The 27,631-nt window shown below is 40.8% G+C and overlaps 1 protein-coding gene across 1 annotated transcript in view; it reads left to right on the forward strand.

Annotated features, from left to right (window-relative positions):
- Positions 1–9,105: 9,105 nt before the first annotated feature.
- Positions 9,106–27,631, forward strand: part of LOC148754685 (uncharacterized) — a 55,769-nt gene continuing 37,243 nt past the window's right edge. Inside the window, exons 1-3 of the mRNA XM_088794766.1 lie at positions 9,106–9,114; positions 11,882–11,995; positions 13,867–13,902. Coding sequence (XP_088650892.1) covers positions 9,106–9,114; positions 11,882–11,995; positions 13,867–13,902 — 159 coding nt within the window. The remainder of the gene's footprint in view (positions 9,115–11,881; positions 11,996–13,866; positions 13,903–27,631) is intronic.

Genomic DNA, 27,631 nt, shown 5'->3' on the forward strand with positions numbered 1-27,631 from the left:
ACATAGTTGTTAATCATATTGTCATTCCCATAGGGAAATAGAAGAGGAAATCAGATATACCTAACAAAATTAGAAATACCATGTTAAATAAATAAAAAAGAACTGAGACTAGATTGTGCAGTCTGTGTAAAGAAATACAAATAAAATTTCCACTGAAGGCCTGCTCCTTTATTTCATCTGCTTCTTGTGCCTACTCAAAACACTTCTCTCCTGCATTGTAGAGAATTTGAATTCCTGACTCAGTAACACACTTGCAGTCTATTTGATTGAAAGAAGAGTGGCCATACTTTTCTGGTTAAATGATGCATTTATTGTCTCAAGTTGTGTGGTGCTGTATGAAAAGCCATTGCAGGGCAATTTTATAAATTTATGTTCTCTATATTCCACTTGATATATCTTTTAGGTATAGCATATGCTATATCATCGTCTGGGTGGATTTTTGTGTCTTGGATGACACTCTCATTTTTCATTACACCTGGAAAGAAAAACAGAAATTATTGTTGGTATAAATTGAATAAAAGAGCAATAGGTGATATAACTACATTACTCATTCATTCCTTAAATCTGACAATATGAGTTGACTGTTTTTAGCCCCACCCCTTCCCTCATTTTCTGTCCCGTCACTGATACAGGATGAGGTGGCTCAGACTACAGTGCTGAAAAATGCCCTGAGGTTCCTGCCACCAATAGAAAGAGAGAGTGGCATGATAAAAATTACATGAGCTGTGGAAAGCAATTATAGTAAAATGTTTAATTTTAGTATCTAGATGATGAGTGTGTTCAATGTATAATTCTTTCAATTTTTCTGTATATTTGAAATTTTTCATAATGTTAGGAAAAACAGAAAAGTGGTGGAAATGTTGGCAAGAGAAGTTTTGGTGTAGTGGTGAGGATACAAGCCTGGTTGGAATGGGTGCGAGAGATAAGCGGAGGAAAGGAGCTGGAGACAGCGGGTTTTAGCAGCTCTTTTGAAGAGTTTTACTGTAAAGGGACAGCAAATTTATTGTAAATGGGGCAGTAGCTGGAGGGGACTGAGGGAAGGAGATGATGGGAGAAATGACAGCATGCTTGTATGCTCATAGGAATGATCCAGTAACGAGGGAAAATACAATGATGCAGGAAAGGAAAAGAATTACAGGAGGGATGTCCCGTGTTGATGTTAGGAATAGGATTCTGTGCACAGGTGGAGGGTTGGCCTTAAAATGGATAATCTATAACAATAGGAAGGAAGGTAGAGAATATGAGTACAAGTGCAGGTAGAAGGGGGTGTGTAGTGATGGGAGCTTGTGGAAGTTGTTTTTTTTTAAAAAAATTTTTTATTGGGTAACAGTATGTTTTTTCCAGGACCCATCAGCTCCAAGTCAAGTTGTTGTCTTTTAATCTAGTTGTGGAGGGCACAGCTCAGTTCCAAGTCAAGTTGCCGTTTTCAATTTTTAGTTGCAGGGGGCGCAGCCCACCATCCCATGCGGGAATTGAACCAGCAACTATGTTGTTAAGAGTTTGCTCTCTAACCAACTCAGCCACCTGGCCACCCACCGGCAGCTCAGTAGCAGCTTGTTGTCTTCAATCTAGTTGTGGGGGCACAGCTCACTGGCCCATGTGGGAATCGAACAGGCAACCCTGTTGTTCGGAGCCCATGCTCTAACCAACTGAGCCATCCGGCCGCTCCCTGGAAGTTGTCTTTTGACCACCTGTATTTTCTCAGTAAAAAAGAAATAAGAATAGCAACTGTGAGGCTGTGGGAAATGTGTTAGGGATTTGAAAGGAGAGGAAAATACAAGTGATAGCCTTCTAGGAGAATGGGAAAGTAAATGGACTGGGGAAAATGGAATAGTCTATTTTTTAGTTACCGATGGTCAACCACAGTCTGAAAATATTAAATGAAAAATTCCAGAAATAAACAATTTATAAGTTTTAAATTGCATGCTGTTCTGAGTAGCATGATGAAATCTCACACCATCCCACTCCATCTCGCCCAGGATGTGTAACATCCCTTTGTCCAGTGTCTCTACTGTATACACTCCTGTCCATTAGTCACTTAGTAGTTGTCTCCATTATCAGATCAGTTATCAGAGAGAGAGAGACCACATTCACATAACTTTTATCGCAGTATATTGCTATAATTGTTCTATTTTATTAGTAGTTATTGTTCTTAATCTCTTGCTGTGCCTAATTTATAAATTAAACTTTATCATAGGTACGTATGTATAGGAAAAAACATAGTATATATAGGGTTTGGTATTAGCTGCAGATTCGGGTATCCACTGGGTGTCTTGGAACATATCCCCCATGGATAAGAGGGGGGACTACTGCATGAGCTTATCTGTTTCCCTGTTCCTTTGCTAACACAGTATGTTATCAAACGTTTTGTTCTCTTTCAATATGATAGTTGAAAACCTATATTTTGGTGTACTTTTAATGTGTATATTGCCATGCATGAGGGAAGCATCTTTTCATATGACTAAGAGTCAAAGCTTACAGGAGAAAATTGTTTTTTGTTTTTTTTTCTGGGAGACTACCTCTCAATCTTATGAGGTAAACAATTCGACTTTCTGTCTCCAAGACTAAACCTACAATAGGACCCAGAGCCCTGGATCACACTAGCTTCGGGGTAGAAAATGTCTTAAAAGAGGTCTTAGGTTTTGTCCAAGCTCACAAGAAACACATTAGTGGTAGAGTAAGGACCATAACCGAGGACTTCTGATCCCCTGGCTGGGATTCACGTTCTGTGCTTGGCACTTGGGGATGACAAACGTTTTGGAGCAGGCAAGTGATGAAACATTAATACGTGAGCTTTAAGAGAAATCAACTCAAGTGTTTGTGATGGATGAGGATGAGTGAGGAGCAGTGGTTTGCTCATAGCAGGCATTTAGTGAATATGCAAACCAGAAAGAAGGACCCCTTCCAGGAGGGGAGGGAGCTGCAAGACAAAGCAGTGGCCTTCTAGCTCATAGAACTCTGCCAATGGTCTTACATGGAGAGAAAGCCAAGAAGTGTTGCTCACAGGACTACTGTGTATAATTGTGTAATTCGTTTGCTGCATGTAAGTGCCTGGTGGGCGAGAGTGGGCAGTAAGGCTGAAAATCAGCCTGTGTTCTTTACACTATGTCACAGGCCCACAGGGTTGGGTAAGCCCAGAATGGGTTCTCATTTCTAGTATGTCCAACAATAGGTGGTGTTTTACTAGTTTGTTAACACAGAGGGGCATCTTTTTTTAATCCATCTGTCCTGAGGGGCCACCTTTCTCTGATTTGCACGAAAGTGCTGTGTACGCTAGCGGTGGCCACATTGGTTCCCTCTGCAGTCATGCTGCACAATGTCCCGGGCAATGGCTGTGGGTTCTCACCCACCCTCTCAGGTCCTCTCCTTCCCTTGATGTCCCAAGAATTATATAGAATGACTGGAGGTAGGGCTTCCAGTTAGAAGGCTGTGGCAGGAGATCAGAGGGAGGTGACAGATTAGAGATAGGTTTAGGGAGATAGGAAATAACTTAGAATTAATTATACAAAGATCCTAAAATGTAGTTTTCTTATAGCTAAAATGTTAAATGTTATAAAAATAATATAATGCACTCCAAGTCCAGTAGAATAATTTTACTTGTTCAAAATTATTGTTCAAATTTATGAGAAACTGTTGTTTCTCATAATGTTCAAAATTATGAAAAACTATTCACATCAAATATTTGCCGTCATTAACATGGAACATAAAGAATAGATTCCATTTGGTTTCTGGTCTGCTTTGTTGGAATATGGGTTAGAAAACCCCTTCGGCAGAAGACAAGAAATTCAGTGTCAGGGAGAGAGCAAGACTAACACCAATTAAATATTATTATATTATATAGATATTATTTACTTTGTAAGAAATAGACTCATTCGGCATATGACATATATCCAACAAATATTCACTTTGTGATTTTACAGATTGTCAGTTGTTGATTCCTGTCTTTGGAGATAAATAGATTTCCCACTAGCATTCAAACAAAAAAGCAAACAAAAGACAAGGGACTTTAAAGAAAGCTGTATACTTGCAAATCATCTATGTCTGAGCTAATATGCTGTACCACCAAAACACGTGCTTAAAATTACAATTAAAGTCGTACAGCTGTGTTCATATGATATGGTTAGGAATGAGAACTTTGTGCATACCAACCCCCCAAAAAAATGAAACAAGAGAAAGCAGCAATCCCTAAAGAGAATGCTCAGCTTAAAGACATGGAAGATTGTAGTATGTAATTTTCAAGCAAATGCTCATCTAATTTTTATGGACAGTGATGATAACCAATACAGGGGCAAGCACAGAATTGCATACCATACGAAGGAAGCCTTCATCTATACTTTCTTTTGAAATAACTGTAATCTTACTGAATGTGAATATTGGATTGATTTACCTGAGTATTTTGACAGATATTCATTATGTTGATGGTCTTCGTTTTCTTCATTTGATGTGATTAGTGATCCATTAAATTTTACTGGTGCTGTAAGATATTTGTGACTATTTACTGTCTTGGAAACTTCTAACAGAGAAATATTATTACCTAGGATACAATTTTACTTCCCCAGTGGCTAATGTTAATTTTAAGCCCATGAATTGCCCAGTTGATTTTCACTTACCGGAATAAGATAATTGTAAACGAAGCTGGCATTCCACTAAAAACACAAAAATAAAAAGGTGAAAGAACTTTGAAATTTTACCCATCATTGAAATATTTTTACTCCTTTTATCATATGGATAAAAAGAAAAGTTTAATTGTAGTCCAGTTATCTGCCCTTTCTCTTTCCTTAAACTAAGATGCTCTGCTAATTCTGAAGTGACGCCACTAATATGAGGTCAGCACATATCACCATAATGGGATTACTTCATAGAAGTAAGCCAGCCAATAGGGTGACTAAGAGAATGAAGGGGTGGGCCTAGACGGTTGCTTAGGACCCATTGATATAGGGGTGAATGAGACTAGATCCCTGCCCTCAGGGAGATTGTAGTTCAGCAACGGAAGGCAGATAAATATCAATGATAATTCTGGATCAAATTATCAAACAGAGGAGGCAGTAAAATGTAAAGAGGAGGGATTCTCTGATCAAAATTTCTGTATTCCAATCCTGCTCCCTCACCTACTAGTTGTTGACCTTGAGCAAGCTACTTGCTCTCTGAGCCTCAGTTTCCTCATCTGTAAAATTGGGGTAAAAAAATAGTACCTCTTTGATAGGGTTATTGTGATGGTTAAATAAGACAAGCAGTGTAAAGTTCACAGAGCAGTAGAATATCTACATCCATAATAAATCAACAACTCAGTGCACCTCTAACTGCTGGGGTGCTATTCAGAGACCTAACGCCAGGTGGCTGCCTCCCAGAGTTTCCTTAATGGGGACAATGGGATAGCCATAACATGTGAAAATGAGAATGAAAAGTGGACAGCATGCAAGGAGGTTCTTGGCCCTTGCCCTTGTCCTTGCCCCACCCAGAAGTTCTCATCATGCTCAAAGCAGTTTCAGGCTGCCTCTCTTCCACAGCCACTTAGAAGAAAGTGAACCTGTAGGTCTTGAGATCCTCCTAAAACCCGAGATGAGACATGGAGCTCTGCCTGCCCTATGTGAGAGCACCAACGCTCAGCTATCCTTTACAAATACTATGTGGATGATCAATGTAGAATCGACCTGATGCCCCTATGCAGTTGATGATGGCAAGCTTTAGCTTTGTTCCTCTAACACCCATTCATGTCTTTCTCCCATGACTCTCTGACTGCGAATGATCCATGTGAGGCCTTGGTTCTCACTCTATCTCTGCCCTGGTTTCTTAGAATTACAGGTCTGACTCCTTCTTTTCATATTGGTTTGTCTTTGGACGTGGACTGACTCTGATGTTTGGTCTCTTTTGACTTAGTTTTGGACTGTCAACCTCCCAATGGGCACTGATGCTCTAATCAGTGTATAAGTCAGGATTCTATCAGAGAAACAAACCAGTAAGAGAGATAATGTATATGTATAATATCAAATATATATCTTCTATATATCTATCTATACCGGGGGTGCCAAAAAATGTACACAAGTGGACACTGGTCAGCGTTGCTCAAGCAGTAGTTCGCCGTCATCAGAAGTGTCTGGACGCTGATGGTAACCACTTTGAACACCTCTTGTCATTGCAGAAGTCAAACGTGACTTGTGTTCATCTTTTGTTATCAGTACATATTGAGTATTACAATTTTAATACAGTTTTCCTTTCTTAAAATGTGTATACATTTTTTGGCACCCTCTGTATATTTACATACATATGATATCATAAATATGACATCAAGAAATTGCCTCACATAACTGGAGATAGGCTTCACAAGTCTGAAATCTGTAGAGCATGCTGGCAGGCTGGAAACTCTTGGACAGGAGCTGACACTGCAGTCCACAGGCAGAATTTCTCCTTCTTTAGAGAAACCTCAGTTTTGCTCATAAATCATATCATGTAATTTACCTGCTTAAGACCCTGTAATAGCTTCCCATTGCAATCAGATATCCAAGTTTATTTGCATTTCGAACGAGCTGACCCTTGTCTTCCTGTTTTTAAAATTATTTTTAATTTTATTTTTCAATGTATTTTTCAGTTGCAGTTGACTTGGGTTTTATCTCCTATCGTTTTTCATCTTTTTGTCCCTGGACAGGTTCATTCTCAGGACATCTGCCCTGGCTGTTCTATCAGCCCAGGAAGTGCTTCCGCATATAGTTTCTGGACTTATTCCTCGTCATCTAAGTCTCTCTGCAAATGGCACTCTCTCAGAGTGGCCTTTCTTGACCACCCAGGTATGCTATCATATTGCTCTGTTTATTTTCTTTGTAGCCTTCATCACTATCTTACATTCTTATTATTCGTTTGATTCCTTGTATTGGTTTGTCTTCTCTGTTAAACTTGTAAGCTCTTTTTACGGCATGGACCTTGTCTGTCTCACTCACTGTTCACCCACAGCGCCTAGTGAAATATTTGGCTTTCCCCTCTGCCCCGTGCTTTGCTCTAGAGTGTCCAGAAGTATGTTTGATCATCAGAAATAGCAACACTAGTCTTCTCAGTGTTCTTCAGGAAAAATCTGGTCTATTTTGATGTGATTGTAATACCACCTTCTGAAAGACTCACTAAAGGATCTCCTGAAGACAAGATTCAAAATGATGAAAAGTTCTGAAAAACTTCTCTCATATGAGGAGCAGCTCATGAAATTTTGATGTTTAATCTGGAGAAGGACAGACTAAAGAGAACCATCTCAGGATCTTCACTAATTTTCATTACTCTCTTGCTCATGGTGCTCTCTTTCTTTCTCCTTACTTTTTAGTCATTAATGCTTCTACATGGTTTAACCATAAGCTCCCATTCTGGGCCTTTTCTTCTCCTCATAACAAAAGCCTTTGAATTCAGATAGAATTCACTTTTGTCCAAATTCTCAGCAGAAGAGTTGAGCTTCCTAAGTGATCTTCTGTGATTTTGTTTATGCTGGACCCATGCTAGAGGCTGTGTTCTGATATATACAAATGGCTGGAAAATTCAACTGACCTTCCTTTTATGCAAAGAAACGTTGGTAAATGCGTTACACTCTCAGATTTCCTAGGTATTAGGTTGCAAACACCATCATGTTCTCTTTTACCTCCTGATTTAAAAGAAATTAGAGCCATGTTTTGGTAGCAGTACCAGGCGTGGGGAACGTCAACAGCTCCGGATACAGCCTCAGTGGAATGTGTTTCCAGTTCTGCCAGCCATTCTCAGTGTTTCTCTCATCCTTGTCCTAAATGGGGATCCAGAGATCAGCTCCAAAGTCCCACGGGTCTCACACAAACAGTAGCACTGAAGACCTGCCCGAACAGTCCAGAATCCCAGATTTCTATCTTGAGGATCCTTCTTAAACAGTTTACTTTATTTCAAATATTTCGATGGGATTACATTTAAATCAGGGAATAATTTAGTCCAGGCCTAGAATAGAGTCCCTCCTTTGGTATAAATATCCTTTCCAGAACTCACCAATGGAAATATTAATATCTTGTTTGGAAATGGTGGAATTCTAGAACATAAGATAGAGCTGTAATTTTCTCTTCTCCTGCTATCCTTTCAGACTTCATAAAACAATTCTACTAGCATGATAAAAGATAGTGGGGGGACTCGGCCTGGGAAGTTATTTTTGTTGTTTAAAAAGAAGTCCCTCATTAATTGTTCACTAACTGGTTTTGGCAGCTATTGAAGATTGTTGCCTAGATTCATTGTTTTGCTGAGAGTTGCAAAATGGCGATTCCCCACCCCCAATTCTCTCATTCCTTCTGTATTTATTAGCTGGAAATTTTCTAAAAAAGAAAAAGAAAAAGAGCTTCCGCTTATTAGCTACTTGATTATGTTGAAATACGGTCTGCACAGGAGAGTTAAGATAAATGCTTGAATGTTTCCCTTTCAATTTTCAGAATAAGGGTTGTTACCAATGGTAACCAATGATTTGGGGGGTTAATTTTGATTTTCATATATTTGATGCATTGCAGTCATTATGATGATGATGTTTTGATTCCCATTAGGAGCCTCTTCAGGTTGGCTCCTGAGTGGGACTGGAAGTTTCCATTAGGTGACTAAGCAGGCAAATCAAATCAAGAGCCACTGCACCAGGATGGCTGGGAGGGAAAAGGGGTGTTTGCTGAGAGCCAACTCTGCATACTTGGCTTGAAGCAATGTGTTGGACTCACAATGGAGCCATGTAGTTTTATCTTCATGATTTTTACTCCTTTACTTATGAGTAAGTTGTTACTTGGGTGCCTGTGTTAATCTCATCATGTTACTCTTCATTCCTTTTACCTCTTTGTGTAATTTTACAACACTGGCCACTGCCCTCCCCCTCACCCCCACCCTGGCACAATCTTGAATAGAAATTATAAAAGCAACAACACTCCTCTTGTTTCCAATTTCAAAAAGAAAGCTTTCAAGTTTCACCAGAATGTATGAAGTTTGTGCACTCTCTCTCTTTTTGTACACACACACACACACACACACACACACACACACACACACACATTTGTAGATACATTTTGCCAAGCAATGACGCAGTCTCCGAGCCACAGGAGCTGCTAGGTTTGGCATGCTACTTTGCCATATTACTCAGTGGGTATGGCGACAGTGAGCCAAATGGATGCAAACCGTCTATCACTTACAAAGACAGCAAAAGCAAGCTCAGAAGATCAGCATGGTGCAAGCTCCTCACATCCTTAGTCCCTGAGGATGACAATGAATCACAGGGACAAGATGACAGATGACATGAGCAGTGACTCACTCTATCATGGAGGAATTGTTTCCATATTATATCTAGTTGGTTTTATAACTGGAAGTTGTACCCTAAGGGAAGAAGCAAGATGGCAAGTCCCATGCCTCACCAGAATGAGGGATGTGGATGAGAAAGTGCCTCCTGGCAGCTCTCCACAAGATAGGGAGGTGGTGAAGAACAGACCTCACAAGACTGATTGTCTTGCCATGTTCCAAGGACATTCACAGGACATTTCATTCACAGACTTATGTGAGCTTGCATTTGAACCTTGCCTGTGGGGCCTATGTGGACACATGCCATGTTGTTAAGACACCTGAGCAGAGGCATTCCCCTATAACCAAGAACAAATACTGAAATTTAAGGGAACCTTTTAACTCTATTGATATACAGTAATAAGAAACAACTTGATTTTTATTTATTTGTTGCAATCAAATGATAGTAATATCTAGTGGGTAGTTAATATTGTCAAATTGTCAAATTGTGTTCTTTAGAAATGTTTCGGGAGTAGTAAATCAGGATTTCGCCACTAGATGGCGCATGTCAAGTATTCATCATCCAATTGGTCAGTATGGAAAGCTCTGAGGGATCACAACTCCAATTGTCATTCATTCCAAGACGTTTATGAATTTTAGCTTTAAATCTAATTATTGTGCAACAATCATTTTCATTATTTTGGTAGATTTACCAATTATTAACATATTTCTACATTTGCTTTGTATATCTTTCTCTCTGATATTTTTTCTAAAGCATTTCAGTGATTTGTAGACATTATGGCATTTCACCTCTCAGTACTTACTTCAGCATGTGTCTCATGAGAACAAGTTCATCATTCTATGTTATCATACCAAACAACTATTACATTGATCTAATGTTATCTAATATCTAGTCTATATTCAAATGTTCCAATTGTTCCCAAAATGTCTTTTATAGCTGTTTTATTTTCTATTCAGGATCCAATCAAAGATCACACATCGTATTTGGTGTCATATCTCTTTTTTTGTCATATCTCTAATCTTCTGTAATCTAGAACAGTTTCTCTACCCCGCCTTTGTGAAATATGACAATTCTATACAAGTATACAAATGCACATGTATATTTACATATTAAAAGTTAATATTTATTTACTTCTTCCACCCACTGGGAGTTCAATATTTTTAGGCAGACAATGTAACAACCCTAATTATAAATGTTAGCCAAAATTGGTGAAATTTGAAATAAAGGATGTTAGCAAAATACCTGTATTTCTTAATGTCATATATGATAAAAACCCATACTGAACACACCATGTGATATATAAATGATATATTGCAGAGTTGTATACCTGAAGCCTATGTAACTTTACTAACAATTGTCACCCCAATAAACTTTAATTTAAAAAAAGTTTGGGGGATAGTTGTTCATTAGATTACAAACTTTTCGAAGAGGAAGCGACTGTGTTTTATTCATTTTTCTAATCTCTGCCTCAGTACAGATTTTGAATGTGGTGAGACTCAATACATGTTTTTGGGGTAAATAAATAATTCTTGCTCTCTTTTTTATACATACATATACATAAAATATACATAACAAATTTTAATTTTAACTATTTTAGGTGTATAGTTTAGTGGCTTTAAGTACATTCACATTGTTGTGATGGTTCTCTTTTGATAACCTAAGGGATATATGTTAATTGCAGAAAGTTATTAAATAGATAATCAAAAAGAAAAACAATTTGAACTCCACTCAAATTCTACTATCCATAGAAAACCCAGACATAATCACCCTTAACATTTTGGTATATATCCTTCCGGATCTCTTTATGTACATTTATTCCTATCCAGATAAGATATAAAAGTGATCATATTATGCATACTGTATAGGAATCTGCTCTTATTTCCTTAACATATAGTCAATATTTTACATGTTAATAATTGTAGATAAATGGGTTGTCTTTTATCTGGTTATATTTCATCCACTGTTTTTATGACATATACCTCCAGTAGCCATGCGGATGGGTAAAGGTCATGGTGACAGGGCTAAGAATACATATGAATTCCATGCATTGTGTTTTTTTCTCTGAGCACAGTGGATAACAACACTAGTTCAGGACCTAGATTTCTAGTTGTGGGACATTGTGTAATTTGGGGATTACAGAAGGGGCTAGGCATCTTTTGCTGAGGCTCACCTTTAGGTCCAGGGTCTAATGACAGCATTGCACCAAGGGAAGGGACAAGAACAATCTATGTCCTTTGAATCGAATGTCATTTGAAACCAAAATCTTCTGAGAACTTGTTATTGAATGCTTGACTCTCCTTATTACTTACCTGGGGAAAACACATATTGACCAACAAAATGGTAATGCTCACTACCAGAGACTAGACCTTGTCTGATGCCTAGTAGGACCACTGCAGAAAAAAACATTAATGAGACTGTTGCTAGGAGACGGGAGAGCCAAAAGCCCATGGCATCGTAGGGGTTCCACTGGAAATCAAGGCAATTTAAGTGCATTTTAGATCAGAGGTTTAGCTGTTAAAATTTGTCCTTTGATGAGCATGTACTTTTAAACATGTAATGCTTAATATGATTTTATGTTTTTGGAGGAATTTTGAGGCTAATCCCAAGGCATTTCATTTCTTTCCATAGAGTTTATCCCTTCTCCAGAGCACAGCCCACTTTCAAGTGGCTGCTGCGGCTTTCCCCCCCGCCCGTCACTGCGACAAACTCAGAGCTGGTACAGACGCAGAACGCGTGCTGCTGGTAAGTAGCTGAGAAATATTTTGTAAAATAGATACCCCAAATACGCTTTCTAAAGCAAGTGACATGTTTTGATGGAATACAATAATACAGAACTGTATAGGAATTTCTGACTCTAGTCAGAGGCATTGGGAAAATGTATTAAATTCTAAATGTTCCACAGTCACTTTTCTAGTTTAAAGCTTGTTTCTTAAGTGGTGAATGAGTTGCTGGAAGAAAATATAGAAACTTCTCCCTTATGATTCTGGTAAGATATTTCCCAAAATAAGAGTTGACGAAGATGTCACTGAAAAGACAAATTGCATTCAGAATGGTATCTCAGCTTTACAATGTTTGGATTAGGCATGATGAAATGGGTTACGATTCAAGATATTCTAAATTCTGATTTCCTTTCACAGTATGGAGAGAGCATGAGAAGAAAAATGTTATTTTGCAATAGGGAAAAGGACACCATTCCTCATTTTTTTAAATTAAGAAAATCATGTGACTGGATGTCTGTACAGGAGAGAAAATGAGAACGAGGGCAGCCTATGATGTTTGCATTCATTACTTCATGTGAGAGATGAACGTGTGTTGAATGGGAAAGATCAAGAATTGGTTTTAGGATGAAAAATCACAAAAAAAGAAGTAATGAATATTGTGACTGCGCCTTTATCTTGAAAATGATTCATTTGTATATGTGGACATCAATTTGTGCAGTAAAGACAGAATATTCTCAGTGTTTCTTTCTTCGAAAAGGGATGTGAGAAGGATAGCAGAGATTCCTATCAACAAAGCTTTTCTGTTTGTTGCTGAAATGTGCCTGAAAAAGGTGTAAGCTTTTGTGTGTCCTTTACCTGGAAATGGCTGTTGTAGATCTATTTCTGCAAGAAAAAAGAAAAACATATCTAAAGTCGTGGTTTTTCATTTCTTTGAAATTCAGATTGTTTTGACACTTCAACAGGAAGAAAGGGGAAAAAAAGATAGGTAGATTTTTGAGTTAGATGATAAAATCCAGGAAGAAAACTAAGATTGAAAATGCTTAAAAGAAAGTCCACAAGATGGACCATTTTTTCAGGCTGAAAATGTCTGCTGGTAGCATGTTTTGTAGGGGGGAAGGGGGAGAACATGTTGAAGGCAAAGGGAGGGGTGTTGAACAGAGCACTGCAGCAAAGAGAATGACTGACGCATCCAGGGACATGTGACTATTCTCTGGTGTACTAAAGAAAATTTTCCAGGAGTCCATCTTGTAGAAGAAATTCTGTACCTACTAGCATGCAAATATTTCCGTAATTTTTATGGAGTACATACTGAGTTAGTTTTGCTTGACCCTCCGTGGGTATACATTGGTACATTCAGTCTTTGCTTTTTATTGTCTTTATTCTAAGACTTTCTTTTCTGTGCTCCCCACCACTTATATAACACTTATTAAAATATCTTGTTTAAAATGCCATCTTTTCCCTTTAATTATAAAAAAACCTCACGTCACTGTATAAATTTGGAAAAATTTAAAGATGACTATAAAAATTACCCAGAATCCCATAACATAGAGATAATCACTATTAACATAATTACTGTCAATCTCTCCTCTCTCAATGCATGCAAATAAATTCATAGAAATAGAAATCTATATTTGTATATAAAATGAAGATCAGATGTACATATAGTTTTCAACCTGATTTAGTTATTGAACAACATATTGGGAGAAATTTCCCATATTTTTAAATATCCCACAAGAAATGTGATGTTTTGTGGAGGCATAATTTTTGATCATATAGGTGTCCCACTAAATGTCCAATTATTGAGTGTTTGTTTATATGTGTAATTTTTGCTATTATAACTCAAGGAATATCTTTCCATATAAATCTCTGTGTGTTTTTGTTTTTTTCCCCTAGGAAAAATTTGTGGGCATGGAATTCCTGGATCAAATGGTATGACGCAGTTTACGGTTTCTCCCCTCAACCTCCAACCCCATATATATCGCCTAATTTATTTATCATATGTGGTAAAAACGTTATTTTTCAGTTGTTGTTTGCCTGTTGATTTTTTTAATCATTTATGGTGGGGTTATAGTTACATGTCATAGCTTTACATTTTTAAATATCCACAACTATCAATTTTTGATTTTGTGATTTCTTTCTTTCCTCTGATGAGTATATTCACTTGTATTTTTTTCCTAGTCATTTCATTGCTTCATTTTTTACAATTAACTCTGATCATCTGGAATTCCTCTTGGTATATGGTATGAAGTAGGGTCTAATTTTATTTTTTTTCCAAATAGGTCACCAATTGTTTCAGCATCATTTATTGACTAATCCAACCTTCCTCCACTGATTTGAAATGGCAACAACTGTTCTCATTACGTAGGGTGTAGCTTTCCATAGGTCAGCCATTGTTTCTCTACCTAAGATGGTTACATTCCACAATAGTATCCCTACGTTCTTACAGCTTCTGGAAGCATTCTAAAGCATCATGTTCATGCTTATGCCCTTCAAGAATTCTAGGCACATGCAGTTTAGAACAGTGGTTTTTAAACAGGATTTTAAAATTTTAACTATTTAAAATTGTTATGAGAATTCTTTTTTTACAAATTAAAATTGAGGAATTCGTATATATAAAACCACTGTACCAGATGTGCTATTCCTCTTGGACACACCTGACATTCTAATTGTGTGTTCAAAAAATGCCCTCCCCTCCCACAGGGTTAGTGCTACTCCTAAATTTCTTCCTTCAACCTCTTTTTCTACTCCTCAGGTACTCGGAGAATTAAAGCTGTCTGGACTCAGTTCCTGGAATTTTCTAGAATGGTATAAGAGGGATATGTAAGAAATGTATGAGGAGCAGAAATAAATAATGTTTGCCAGCCTGTTGCTGGCAGTATTCTGATCTAAGGGTTTAAAGGCAGTAGGGTGAGTCCCAATCTATGCCTCCACTGCCACCATCTCTTACAGATAAAGGACACACCCCAGTGGTTCACCTCTTTTCGCTGCAGGTGGAAGGCTCAAGAATAAAACACAGAGTCTTTTAGTGGGAGATGGGTTAAATGTTGCTCACAGAAATATTTGACTATTAAAGTCACCTGCCACCCACTGTTGACCCTCCATTCCCAAACCCAACACAGCCTTCTTTCCCTATTGACTTCTGAGCTGGCCTCTAGCCTTTACTGATTCTGAAAGAAAAAAAGTTGGCATGGGTGGGAGAGTGCTTTCCCCACTTTTATTGCAAGGGGCTCCTTTGGCTCACAGCCACAGCCCCAGTCATTTCTTGACTTGCTGCATTAGGCTGTGATTTGTTTGTAACTGGAGGCTGGTTTCCCTGGCAACGGAAGCTTGCCAGGACTTGCGCATTTGCTCCCCTCTGCAGTGGCAGAATGCAGCAATAGAGGCAAAGGAGGGGTCTTGGGAGCCTCAGTGACTGAAGGAATTATTCTGCCGTCATGATGTCAGCTTTTCTTGGCTAAATTGCCCCCGTTATTGTAAATAGAACGTTATTGTAAAACATGTTATCCCCATTGTTATTGTAAAAAAAAAAAATTGCGTTTTTTTTTTTTAATCCTTGGAAGGCTTTGAGGTACTTCCTTTATCTTCCTCCCAGATTACCTGCCCTCATTATGTCCACCAGTGACTACGAAGTCTTCCCAATGTTTGAGGCCACTGAGACTCTCAGAGCGCTGAGGAGATTCATAGCAATGTACGCACAGAAAACAGACTGCCTGGTTTCAAACCTACCACTTACTATAGTTGAATTAATCTTTCTGTGCCTCAGTTTCCTCATGCAAAATGGGGATAATAATAGCACCTTTAGGACAGTGTCTAGCAATGGTAATCATTGTATAAGTGTTGGCCATTATTATTTATTGATATTGAAGGAGGCTTGCCCTGAAACAGACTCGTGCTGCTATGTACACACTCACTCTCTAATATCCACTGGCTAAATAACACAAACACACATTTACCCTACAGTACGTAGACTCTTCTCATGACACACAGACAAACATCACAGCACAAAGACTTACCCCATAGCACACAGACATTTCTCATATCACTGAGACTCACATGGAGGCACATATATTCTCCCCAAGGCAAAAAATCCCCCCTAAGGGACACAGACTCTGCCTACCATAAAGACTCTACCCATGACACATGGACCATCCTGAAATCACAGACTGTCCTCATATCACACAGGCCTTTCCCCTAGCACACAGAGTCTATTTAGAGCACACAGCCTCACCCCGCACAGCAGAGTCTCCCAAGAGCACGCATATTCTCAAGGCCAAAAGACTCACTGTACAGGACGCAGGCGCACCCTGCAGCACACAAATCCTCCCCATAGGACACAAACTCTTACCATAGCACGTGAGCTCTGCCCGTAGCACACAGACTTCCCACAGCACATAGATTCTCTGAATGCCCCACTAGCTAAGCCCATCACTGAGTCTCCCCACGGCACAGACTCTCCTCACATCACATTGACCCTGACCAGAGCACACAGACTCCATCCCACAGCACACAGACAGACTCCCGCCATGCTTGAAGACACATCTCCTGGCATGAAGACACTTCCTGGAGCATGCAGTCCCTCCTCAGGGCACACAGCCTCACCCCATATCACACAGACTCTACCCACAGAGCACAGACTCTACCCACAACACACACATTCCCACCAGAGCTCACGGACTGTCCAAAGAACACAGATGTCCCCCCAGAACACAGTCCATGACACAGCTGGAAGACCCACACAGACGTACAAAAACTGCCACAACAAACAGACTTACTCCATGACACCCACACCAACCCAAGAGGACGCAGATTTGCCCCATAGTACACAGATATTGCTCAGATCAAGCAGAGTCACCCCACAAAAACACAGACTAAACCCATGGCACAGAGTCTCCCATAATACACAGATTCTCCTCACAGCCAAAAGATTCTCCCCACAGAACACAGTCTGGCCCCCAAACTGAGATGCCCCACAGCACACAGACTCTCCCTAAAGCCTGTAGACCCACCCCACAAACATAAACTGTTTCCATAGGACACAGGCCCTCCCCATCTCCAACAAACTGGCCCTAGTATGCACAGCTTCCCCCCAAGGCAGACTCTCCCCACGGCTTGAGGACTCACCCCATGGTACACAGATTAAACCCATAGCACAGAGATGCAGTAGTACCTAATACAGCATGTATATCCCCCCATGATGCATGGCATTGCACTGCAACACACAAACTTATCCCTCAATACACCAGCTCACTTCCCAACAAACATAGTTACCACATAATGCGGATACTGGCCCGATGGTGCATTCATGTGCCCTACAATATCCAGACCTGCACCAAACATACAATTCCCACACAACGCACACTGTGGCCCTGTGTCAACAAAACACACCTCAAATTCTTCAGACACACTCTGCAATGAATAGACACACCTCACAATGCGTAACATTGCACTACAGTGTGCAAATTGGCCCTACGATGGAAAGACTCATTCCACAAGAGACACACTCATGCCACAGCAATACCTAATCGTCCTCCAAAGTGTTCTGATCTGTCCCTCAGGGCATTGTTGCAGACGTGATTCACAATACTCGCACTCATCTCACAACAGAGATGCAACCCATCCATACAAACACATCCCACGGCACAACACTCCACCCTTAGAATGCACAGAATTGTGTCACAGCACACCATACAGATTCACTTCCCCCAAACTACACTCTTTAAGGTGATGGCACAGTGCAAACCTATGTCCCAAAACACATGCAACCATTTGCTCTCCACCTGCCAGGTTTACCTCAAAGGACATAGACCGGTTTCACTGCTCACACTGCTGCCCATAAACAAGATATACACAACCATGAACAGGATTCCACCAAAATGCCTAGATTTTCCCATCAATATACACACACAAACACCACTGAACACTGAGAGTCACCCTAAGTGTACAGAAAAGCCCTTTGGGACGTAGACTTGCCCCACATCATAATCACACCCACACAACTTACAATTCACAGGCATGTCTATAAACACATACCAGGGGTGCCAAAAAATGTATACAAGTGGACACTTTGGTCAGTGTTGCTCAAGCAGTAGTTTGCTGTAATCAGAAGTGTCCAGACGCTGATGGGAACCACTTTGAGCACCTCTTGTCATTGCAGAAGTCAAACGTCACTTGTATTCATCTTTTGTTATTGGTGTATATTGAGTATTACAATTGTAATACAGTTTTTCTTTCTTAAAATGTGTATACATTTTTTTGGCACCCTCTAGATTTTTTTCCACAATACCCCAAATTGCATCACAACACAGACTTACTCGAAAGTGGAAAACCTACAGTACACACTAAGATTCCCAAGTGTGTAGACATATAATACACATATAACCCTGCAATGCAAAGATCTCCATCATAGTTTACAGACATGCTTTACCATACTATTGGGTTACAACTCTGGCCTACAGCAGATACGCAGCTTGTGTAATGGTTAAGAGCAAGGCCTCTGGACCCACACTACCTGGATTTGAATCTGGGTTCCATCCCTTTCTAATTGTATCACCTTGGGTAAGTATATTTCTCTGTTCTTTAGTTTGCTCATCTGTAAAGCAAAGATAACACTAATACTGACTCAAAAGGGTAGTTGTGAGTATTAAATGAATTAAGATATGTTAAGTGCTTCGTACAATGCCTGGCACATAGGAGCTATTATAATTGTTAATGTGTTACTCTCACCCCCCGACCACCACTATTACTACTAAAGCGAAAAGAGCCTACTTCAAGTACCTAGAATCATCTGACAGCACAAAGATTCACCACATGGTACATAGACTAGCCCCAAATACCTAGAAACACTCTACAACATACAGATACCCAACCACAACACCCACACACACCCGACAGAGTACAGACAGAAGCCTAAACCAGATACCACTCAAAACACACAGAACTGTGTCACAATTAAGAAATCTGTTGTACAATGCGCAGCCCTGCTCCATGATACACAGACTCATCCCACAGTGCCCAGGCTGTATGCATAACACCTAGGTACACCCCACAAGACACAGACTCACAACACACACACACACACACACACACACGCACCCTACAGCTCAGCGATAAGCCCTATATTACACAAACACACCCTTCCACACACAAATTTTTGTTGCATCTGTGGATATATCTGCTATTCACAGACATGCTCCAAAATTTATGCTCCTAAGTTTATAACACTTGTACCAAGATACTGACTCATCCTACAACGCAGACTCACTCAACAATTAAGGGGTGCTCTACGATGCGAACTTACCATGATATACAGACTCATCCCAAACGCCTAGACTTGCTCTCCAGTACATAAACTTGCTCCAAAGCAGCTTAGCATGCACACACATGCCCTATACAATACATGGAATTACATTATGACACACACACTAAACCCACAACATAAGAGCTTTCCCCATAAACTCGGGTTTCCCTCAGGAATATAGAGACTACTCCATGATACATGTCACATCTCCCAAGGCACCTGGAGGTACTTTAATATGTACAGAGAAGATTTACCAGCATTGCGTAACACACACCCTCACTGTACAATGCACAAACTTGTCCCCTTCCAAAATGCCCACTTGTCTCCAATGCACAGATGTGCCCTACAACGCAAAGACACTTCCGATGAGCACAGATAGACCCAATATGCACAGACATACTCCACACCACACCAACTCCCACACACACACCCTATAACACACAGACATCCTACAATGCACCACCCCATGCAGCAATTAGCCTCAGAATACCTGGAGACCCCCTACAACATATACACATTTCCCGCAGTGCACATGGTTCCCTCACAACTCATAATTTACAGACTTCCTCTATAAAGCACAGACTTGGACAATGATACCCACATTCATTCCACAAGACACCAACATGCCATAATCCAAGGACTAGACTCACAATCAATAAACATGCCTTTCAAAATAGGTACTCCTATAAACAGCTTACAAAATCACATTGCCACACATCTTTCTTTCAAAGCAGAAGCTTGACACACAAATTACACAGTTGGCCACAACAGAGAGCCTTTCCATGCAGTGCAAATATTAGCATCTCAACTTCTAAACTTGATATAAAGCAATGCCCTTTCAACAAGACCCACCGCGCAACTCACAGATAAACCCCACCATACTTGGATAAATCTGACGGTCCCTAGGTACTCTGCAACCAAAGACATGCCACAACATCTTGATACCCCACAAGGCCCAGAGACATGCCTGAAGACATGCACAGTACACCCCAAAACAAAGGGACAGTCTACGTTGTGGTTAAAACCTTACATTTAGGATTCAGGCTGTCTGGATTCCAATCCCACATGTATGATTTACTAATTGTGTAAAGTTGGAAAAGTTTCTTAACCTCTCTGTGCCTTGTTTTCCTCAGGTATCAATTGGGAATAATAATGGTACTTGTTAGGGCTGTTAAGAGGAATAAATGAGTGAATGTCTTCTAAAGTGTTTGGAACAATGCCTGGCACAGAATCAGTGTTATCGATGTTAATTGATCTTCTTCTTATTGTTGTTGTTGTTTCTACACATGGAACTGGACCATAATAGTAAGACTCAATCTAAAATAATTAGAATTAACCCACAACATATAGAGTATACACCCATAAAGCACAGAATCACATCACAACTCATACTCTCACCACAGGTTCCTTACAATTCCCGTGTCGACTACACTTAGCCCACAACACCCAGAAGCATCTAGCACACAGATCTCTGCATAACACCTAGACTCATCACACACCACCTAGACACATATTGCAGTGCACAAATATATCTGCAATACAGAAACTCATCCGTGCAGAGACTTCGCCCATTTCAATTAAATACACCCTATCCTATATATCATGCTCGACACTACACGTACTCCCCACAGAACCCATAGGCCACACAACACAAAGAACTCACTTTAAGATCCCTAGAAACAATCCACGACACATACACTTCTCCAACACCATCCCTATCACAACCCACGAACATTACCTGTACATCCCAAATTATCCACAATGCTCACAGACTTGCCCCATAAAGCACATAATCTCTCCACAGGATCCAGACTTGCTCTGTAACACACAGGCTTGTCCCATAGCACATGGATTGGCCCATTCCCCACGAGTATGATCTTCAAAGTACAGAGTCATATGACAAAGCAAACATGTCCCACGATGCCTGTTCTAGGCACATAAACACATACTGGCTCCACACACCGAAGACTTAATGCGAAACATCTAGAATCAACCCAGTAAATGTCATTTCACAATACCAAGTTTGTCCTACTACATACAAAAAACTCTACCAATACACAGACCTGGTACGCAGAACCTCAACATGTCCTACAATGTACAGACTCAACTTCACAGTGCAGACTCCTCCCACAAAGTAGCGAATGGCACCACAGCACACCTTCTTGCCCCACTCTGTACATTCTAGCCTCACCATACCTAGACATAGTCTGCAATGCACAGGCATCCCCACAACTTACCGCCCCCAAGGGAACAGAATTATGCAAAAGTCCCAAATATAATACACCTTCAGTTCTCCCCACATAGTCGCCCAATATGCAGGGCCCATAGCACTCAAATACAACCTATAACTACAGGCTTATCCCACAATCTGCAAACATGCCCCATAATAGATAGATATCTCCTACAATGCAACTCTCTGCCTGCATCACCCACACTCAACCTCAGAACATCCAGAGTCAACTCACTGCTCACAGATTACCCCACAACCCACAAATACATTCCACAATATACTGATGTGCCTCTCAAAGTAGGAACACAACCCCAAGCCACAAGTTCACCCCATAATGCACAAGATAATAACACAGTTACAAGGTATGCCCCACAAAGTCCATACTGCCACACCATGTGCACTCATCACACACCAAAGTCATACCCCACAAAGCCAAGTATAATCCCCAACAAAGCACAGGTAAACCCCACAATGCAAAGACCTTCCTCATGACACAAGCATGTCATGCAACCGACAGACCCTCCTACCATGCACAAGTTGGAATTAACAATGCACAGACTCATGCTATAAACTGATTTGCTCCATAATAGACACAATCGCTCCACAATGAGTACACTAGAACCACAACACCCAGGCTCACTTCAAAGCATTCTCCCCACATTTCCCCACCACATAAGAAGCCCTATAATGCGTAGCTATGGCCCCCAACTCACAGACTTGTGCAACCACAGCTAGACAAAGCATACACTGCATAGACATGCGCCACAATCCAGACAGATGTCAGAATACCTCATATGCCATAGGAACATGTCTCGTGACACACTGAATCCTGTGCAATGCACAGCCTTATTCCATGAAGCACTGGTTCAACCCACTCAGTCTGATCTAACACCACACCTCCTAGCCTTGTTCTCAAACACAAAGGCATGTCCTATAAAGCACAGACATGTGCCCCACCATCCAGAATCACTCCATCATGCCCAGATTCACTCCACAATACCAAGAAACATCATATTATTAATACGCAGACAGAAATGCAGAGCACACAGACTTGCTTCAAAAACACACAGCTGCACAACAGTGCACAGACATGCCTTACAACAGAGACGTGCCTCAAACATAGCCTCACCTTGCAGACACAGAATCATAACACAAAGCATTGCAATGCCCCACAATGCACAGTATCAAGTCACAATGGGGAGACGCATCTCATGTCACATGACTTCCTACAGTGAAGAAACATGCTCAAAACATGTATCTCTTCCATTCATGACGCCGTCATCTAGACATCCTTTACAATTCCTAGACATAGTACCAAGACTCTGCCCGCCACTCAGACCCACACCAAAGCACACAAAACCAGCCCAGAGCATACAGATTCCCCACACATTGTATAGGGTCGACTCATGACACACAGATGTGCCACAAAGTTCAGAATTGGCACAAAACATGTGCACTTTTACACACACACGTCCTTCAACACAAAGACTGACCCAAAAATACTTGTCGTCAATGACAATACTCGGCATGGAATAGCATTACAAGGCACAATTTGTCCTATAATATATAGGACAATCCCACAATTAACAGTTACCCTGTGGTACAAAGATTTGCCCGAGCAGTATACACACAGGCACTATAACGCGTAGAAACACCCTACAATGTAAAGACTTTCCCCAGATACAGACTTCTCTCACAACACACAGGATTACGTCACAGCACGTCAGCTCACTGTTCAAGTCATAAATTAGCCTAATACACTTTTCCCCACATTGCACTAACACCACAAATCCCAGACTTATACAAAAACACACAGGTTTGACCCAGAAAGTCTCAAACTCACAGTACAATACACACACACTCTAAAAATAGTTGCCAAATAATATTAAAACATAAAACATGCCCTATAGAAACACTCTCACCAAGCCTATGGTTGCCAAGCCATAGATAGAAAGGAACAACAGCACTCAAACTGAGCTCACAAGTGTTTTTAGTTGCAGAATTGCATCATAACACACAACCATGACCAACAACTTACAGACCTACCCCAAAGAATCACCCCACCCCACACTTACCACCACTCACACTCAGCCCAAAATACACAAAACCACCCTACATCAAACATAGCATAGCACAGATTTACTCTCACTTAGAATCAATTCACAACTCATATTTGTCCCACAATACCCAGACACACATTACAATGTACAGACAACAATCACAACTTAGATTCTCCCAAAACAATGCACAGAATCCAGAAACACCACAGAGTTCTCCCTCAATGTCCGGATTCACCTCATAGCACCCCAAATTGCATAAAAACACACACCCATTCCAAAATGGACAGTTTCTTCCACAACTCTTGCATACATCCCACAATACACAAATATGCGTCCTAAGATATAGACCCTCTAGAAACGCACAGCATAGCATAAGAACTTACGAACATTCTAAAAACATACACTCCATAATGAATCCATAAAATCTTGTCACATCCTTAAACATATAAACTCACCCCTTCTCCCACCAGCATAGTCTTGTACAGTAGCTCTAAAATATGCCACAGAAAATATATTTGCCCCACAATGCATAGAATTTTGCACAACTTCCAAATTCATCGTACAATTCACAGACTTTCAGCCCTATACACAGTGTTATCTCACAATGCAGACTCATCCATAAAGAAAATAATTTACCCGTAGTGTACCACAACCACCAGATATGTCCCCCAATACACAGTCGTGCACCACAACACCAAGAAACACTCCACAACATGCATAGAAGCCTCATAATGCCCACTCTCCCATAACTCCCACACTCACCTCCTAATACCTAGACTAACTTATGATGTCACACATATTCCATGATGTAAGACTCTCACTACAGCCCATGGAATCCCATCGCAATGCACAAATTGACCTCACAATGCAAAAATTCTCAAAAAAATGCCAAGACTTGCCTCCTAAGGCATCCAATATTACAATAATACCTAGATTTGCCTGAAAACTCAGCACCATATTACTATAGAAATGCCTCATAATACAATGAGCAGGCTTGCCCCACAATGCCCAGACCCTAAAACACCAAGACATGCCCTCTACCACAACGCAAAAATTTCCCTAGAATGCACAGCCTTGCTCTACACCATACATTTACCCAAGTATGGTAAAAGTAGATCCCAAACATCCAGCCACACCCCCAAATTCACAGTCTGGCCACACAACACTAAGGTATGTCTTACAGTGCACCAACTAGCTCCATAATACGTAGACACAGATAAACTCACTATGGACAGATGGACCCTATGACACGAAGGTTTCTTCCATAAACACAAAATTGCATTCTGATGCACCCCCAGAACACACACACTCTCTCCACAAAGCAAATACCCAAAAAGAAAACATGTGTCTCCAACCCTCAGAATTGCTCTAGGGCATACAGATTTGCCCCAGAGGATGAAGGCATACTCCATATTGTATAGTTATGCTCCTCTCCAGACATGCATTACAACACAGCCTCGCCCCACAAGGCACCCTAGACCTACAACCCAGATATAGTCTATAGTGCGCATACTCATCCCCACAACACCTTGGCAAAACCTCAAAAGAAAAGATGTGTCCTACAATGTCCAAAATACCTTGAAATGTGCAGACACTCCCGCAGTCCCAGAATAGCTACATCATGCTCAGACTTTCTCCAAATTCACTCCAAAACACCTAGAATCAAATCACAACATACAAATTCAACCCATCTAAGGTTCTCCCTACAATACACTGACATTTCCCTCCACACTCAGACTCTCCTACATGCACAAAAATCTCATTACAACCTCACATCATCCCACAAAATCAATACTTGACCCACAATCGTACAGACAAATCTCATGATCTACAGACTGGCTCCACACTACTGAGACACATACCCTATAATGCACAGACATGCCCTACCACACAAACTCACCCCACAAAACAACTCATCACCCAACATAAAGATCCCAAACTCAAGACATGCTCGGTTACGCACTGGCATACCCCATAACACACAGAATTACACCACAAGGCAGATATGTCTTGTGGCATGCAGAGTAGTCCCACTGCACAAACACAAGCTCCCCCACACCCAGACTCATCCCTAATAGCTCACACTCTCTTGATAACACCAGGCATACCCAGTACCACATCCAGAATTAGCCTATATCATACAGACTTGCCCCATAACGCACAACATTGAACCACAACCTCCAGAAATGGCATACTATGTACCGACACAACCACATACCCAATAGACTCCCACCTTTAAAAAAACCCACATAGATTTCCCATAAGGCACAGACATACCCTAAAATGCAAAGACTGGCCTTACGACATTACAATTTACTGTAGAACCGCTAGAATCAACCCAAGACACACAGTCTTACCCCATTACTCCAAGATAGATCCCACAATGTACAGACTACAATGTATAGACCACACCACCTACATATGCCCTTCAATGTGAGGTCATGTTCCCCAGTCCCTAGATTTCCCCAACAGTATATCCAAAAAATCATACCCATAAAATTCACGATATTCTGAACCACTCCTACAACACACAGTTACTCTAAACCAGATGCTCAGGACCCACAGAGCCCGTAATTCATGGAGAAAATCCAAAATGCACAGCTTCACCTCACACCCCCTAGCTATGCCTTCCTAGATGTAGAAAACAACCTCATAATACACACATGAATCATACTGCTTGCAGTCTGACACCACGAGAAACTCATTCACAGGACCTGCAATTTACAAACGCTTCCCACTACCCATATACTCGCCCCACAGCACATAGACCCATCTTCCTTCAGACACTCAACCCACAACATAAGACTCATCACCCCAAAGCACAGAGAATAAACCCACAAGACAAAGAGACCTCCCCTATAACAAAAAGATTTTGTCCACCGCACTCAGACTCACCTCACTTCCCCTGACTCACCCCACAACACCTAACCTCACACCACTACACAGAGACATGCCACCTAACCCAGAAACTAGCCCCAGAAGACTCAGACATGCCCCTCACGGTTCTCATAGACTCATACTACAACATAAAGAACAGCCATGAACACAGACATAATCCACACATTCACCCTGCAACACCAGATTTGCCCCAAACTTTGGACACTTAGTAATACCCAGACCTCCTCCACAGTATTCAGAAAGCCTCACAACATCAAGAAAAGTGGAGCAATATGTATGCTCACTCTAGAACATTCAGCCTCACTTCTGGAGGCCCACACCCACTCTATCACATTTAATCCTCAATAACATGTTAGAGCTTTGGCAAGTGAGTTCACTTTTTTGAGTCTGTCTACCCGTTTGTAAACATGGTGAAATACTTCCAAGAATTAACTGCGACAATTTCAGGAAAGAATCAAGGTTCAGAACGCAGTCTTTGGAGATAGACATGTCTGCTCCCCATCTCAACTCCCCCACTTCCTGGAACTGGGACCTTGGCACATTCGATAGTAGAAATGGTCAGTGGTAGAGTAGAAGGAATATGGATTTGGTGTCAGTCGGGCCTGGTTTGGAATTCTACCTCTGCCACTGATTGGCCACGTGACCCACACAATGCACTCTAATTCTCTGATCTTCACCCTCATTTATAAACTGATTCGTGCCTCCTACGCTGTCATAAGGATTAAGTAACACCAGGTATCTTAATCTGAATTTCTAGCCAAAGAAAAGAAGTAGAATGGAGAAAACGGTAGGAGTAATTTTGGAGCCCTGTGTAATAGGCACGCCCTGGGGGAACAGAAGGAGGCATGGGGACTGTGCAGTGTGGGTTTTGCACAGCCAAGAGGCAGCATATGGGCCCTGCCTGGGACCACAGTTGGGAGGGAAGATAGGTACTTGGCAGAGTCTCCAACAGAAATATCCCTTCTTGGCAGTGGGATTTGAAGATCCGAGCAGCCACCTGCTTTTTATCTTCAGATTATAAAAAGCCTGTCTTATGAGACCATAGTTACTATCTTCAATAATCAACATTTTTCAAAGGAAACTGTCTTAATATTTATTTTGTTGCCTGCTTCAAGAGTAGGAAGAAAATCTTGAGGCCCCTCTGCTGGCTGTATCATAGAAAAGCAGGTGTGG

This window comes from Rhinolophus sinicus, chromosome 18 (assembly GCF_057876585.1).
Source record: "Rhinolophus sinicus isolate RSI-liver-muscle chromosome 18, RSI-T2T, whole genome shotgun sequence".
NCBI classification, from domain to species: domain Eukaryota; kingdom Metazoa; phylum Chordata; class Mammalia; order Chiroptera; family Rhinolophidae; genus Rhinolophus; species Rhinolophus sinicus.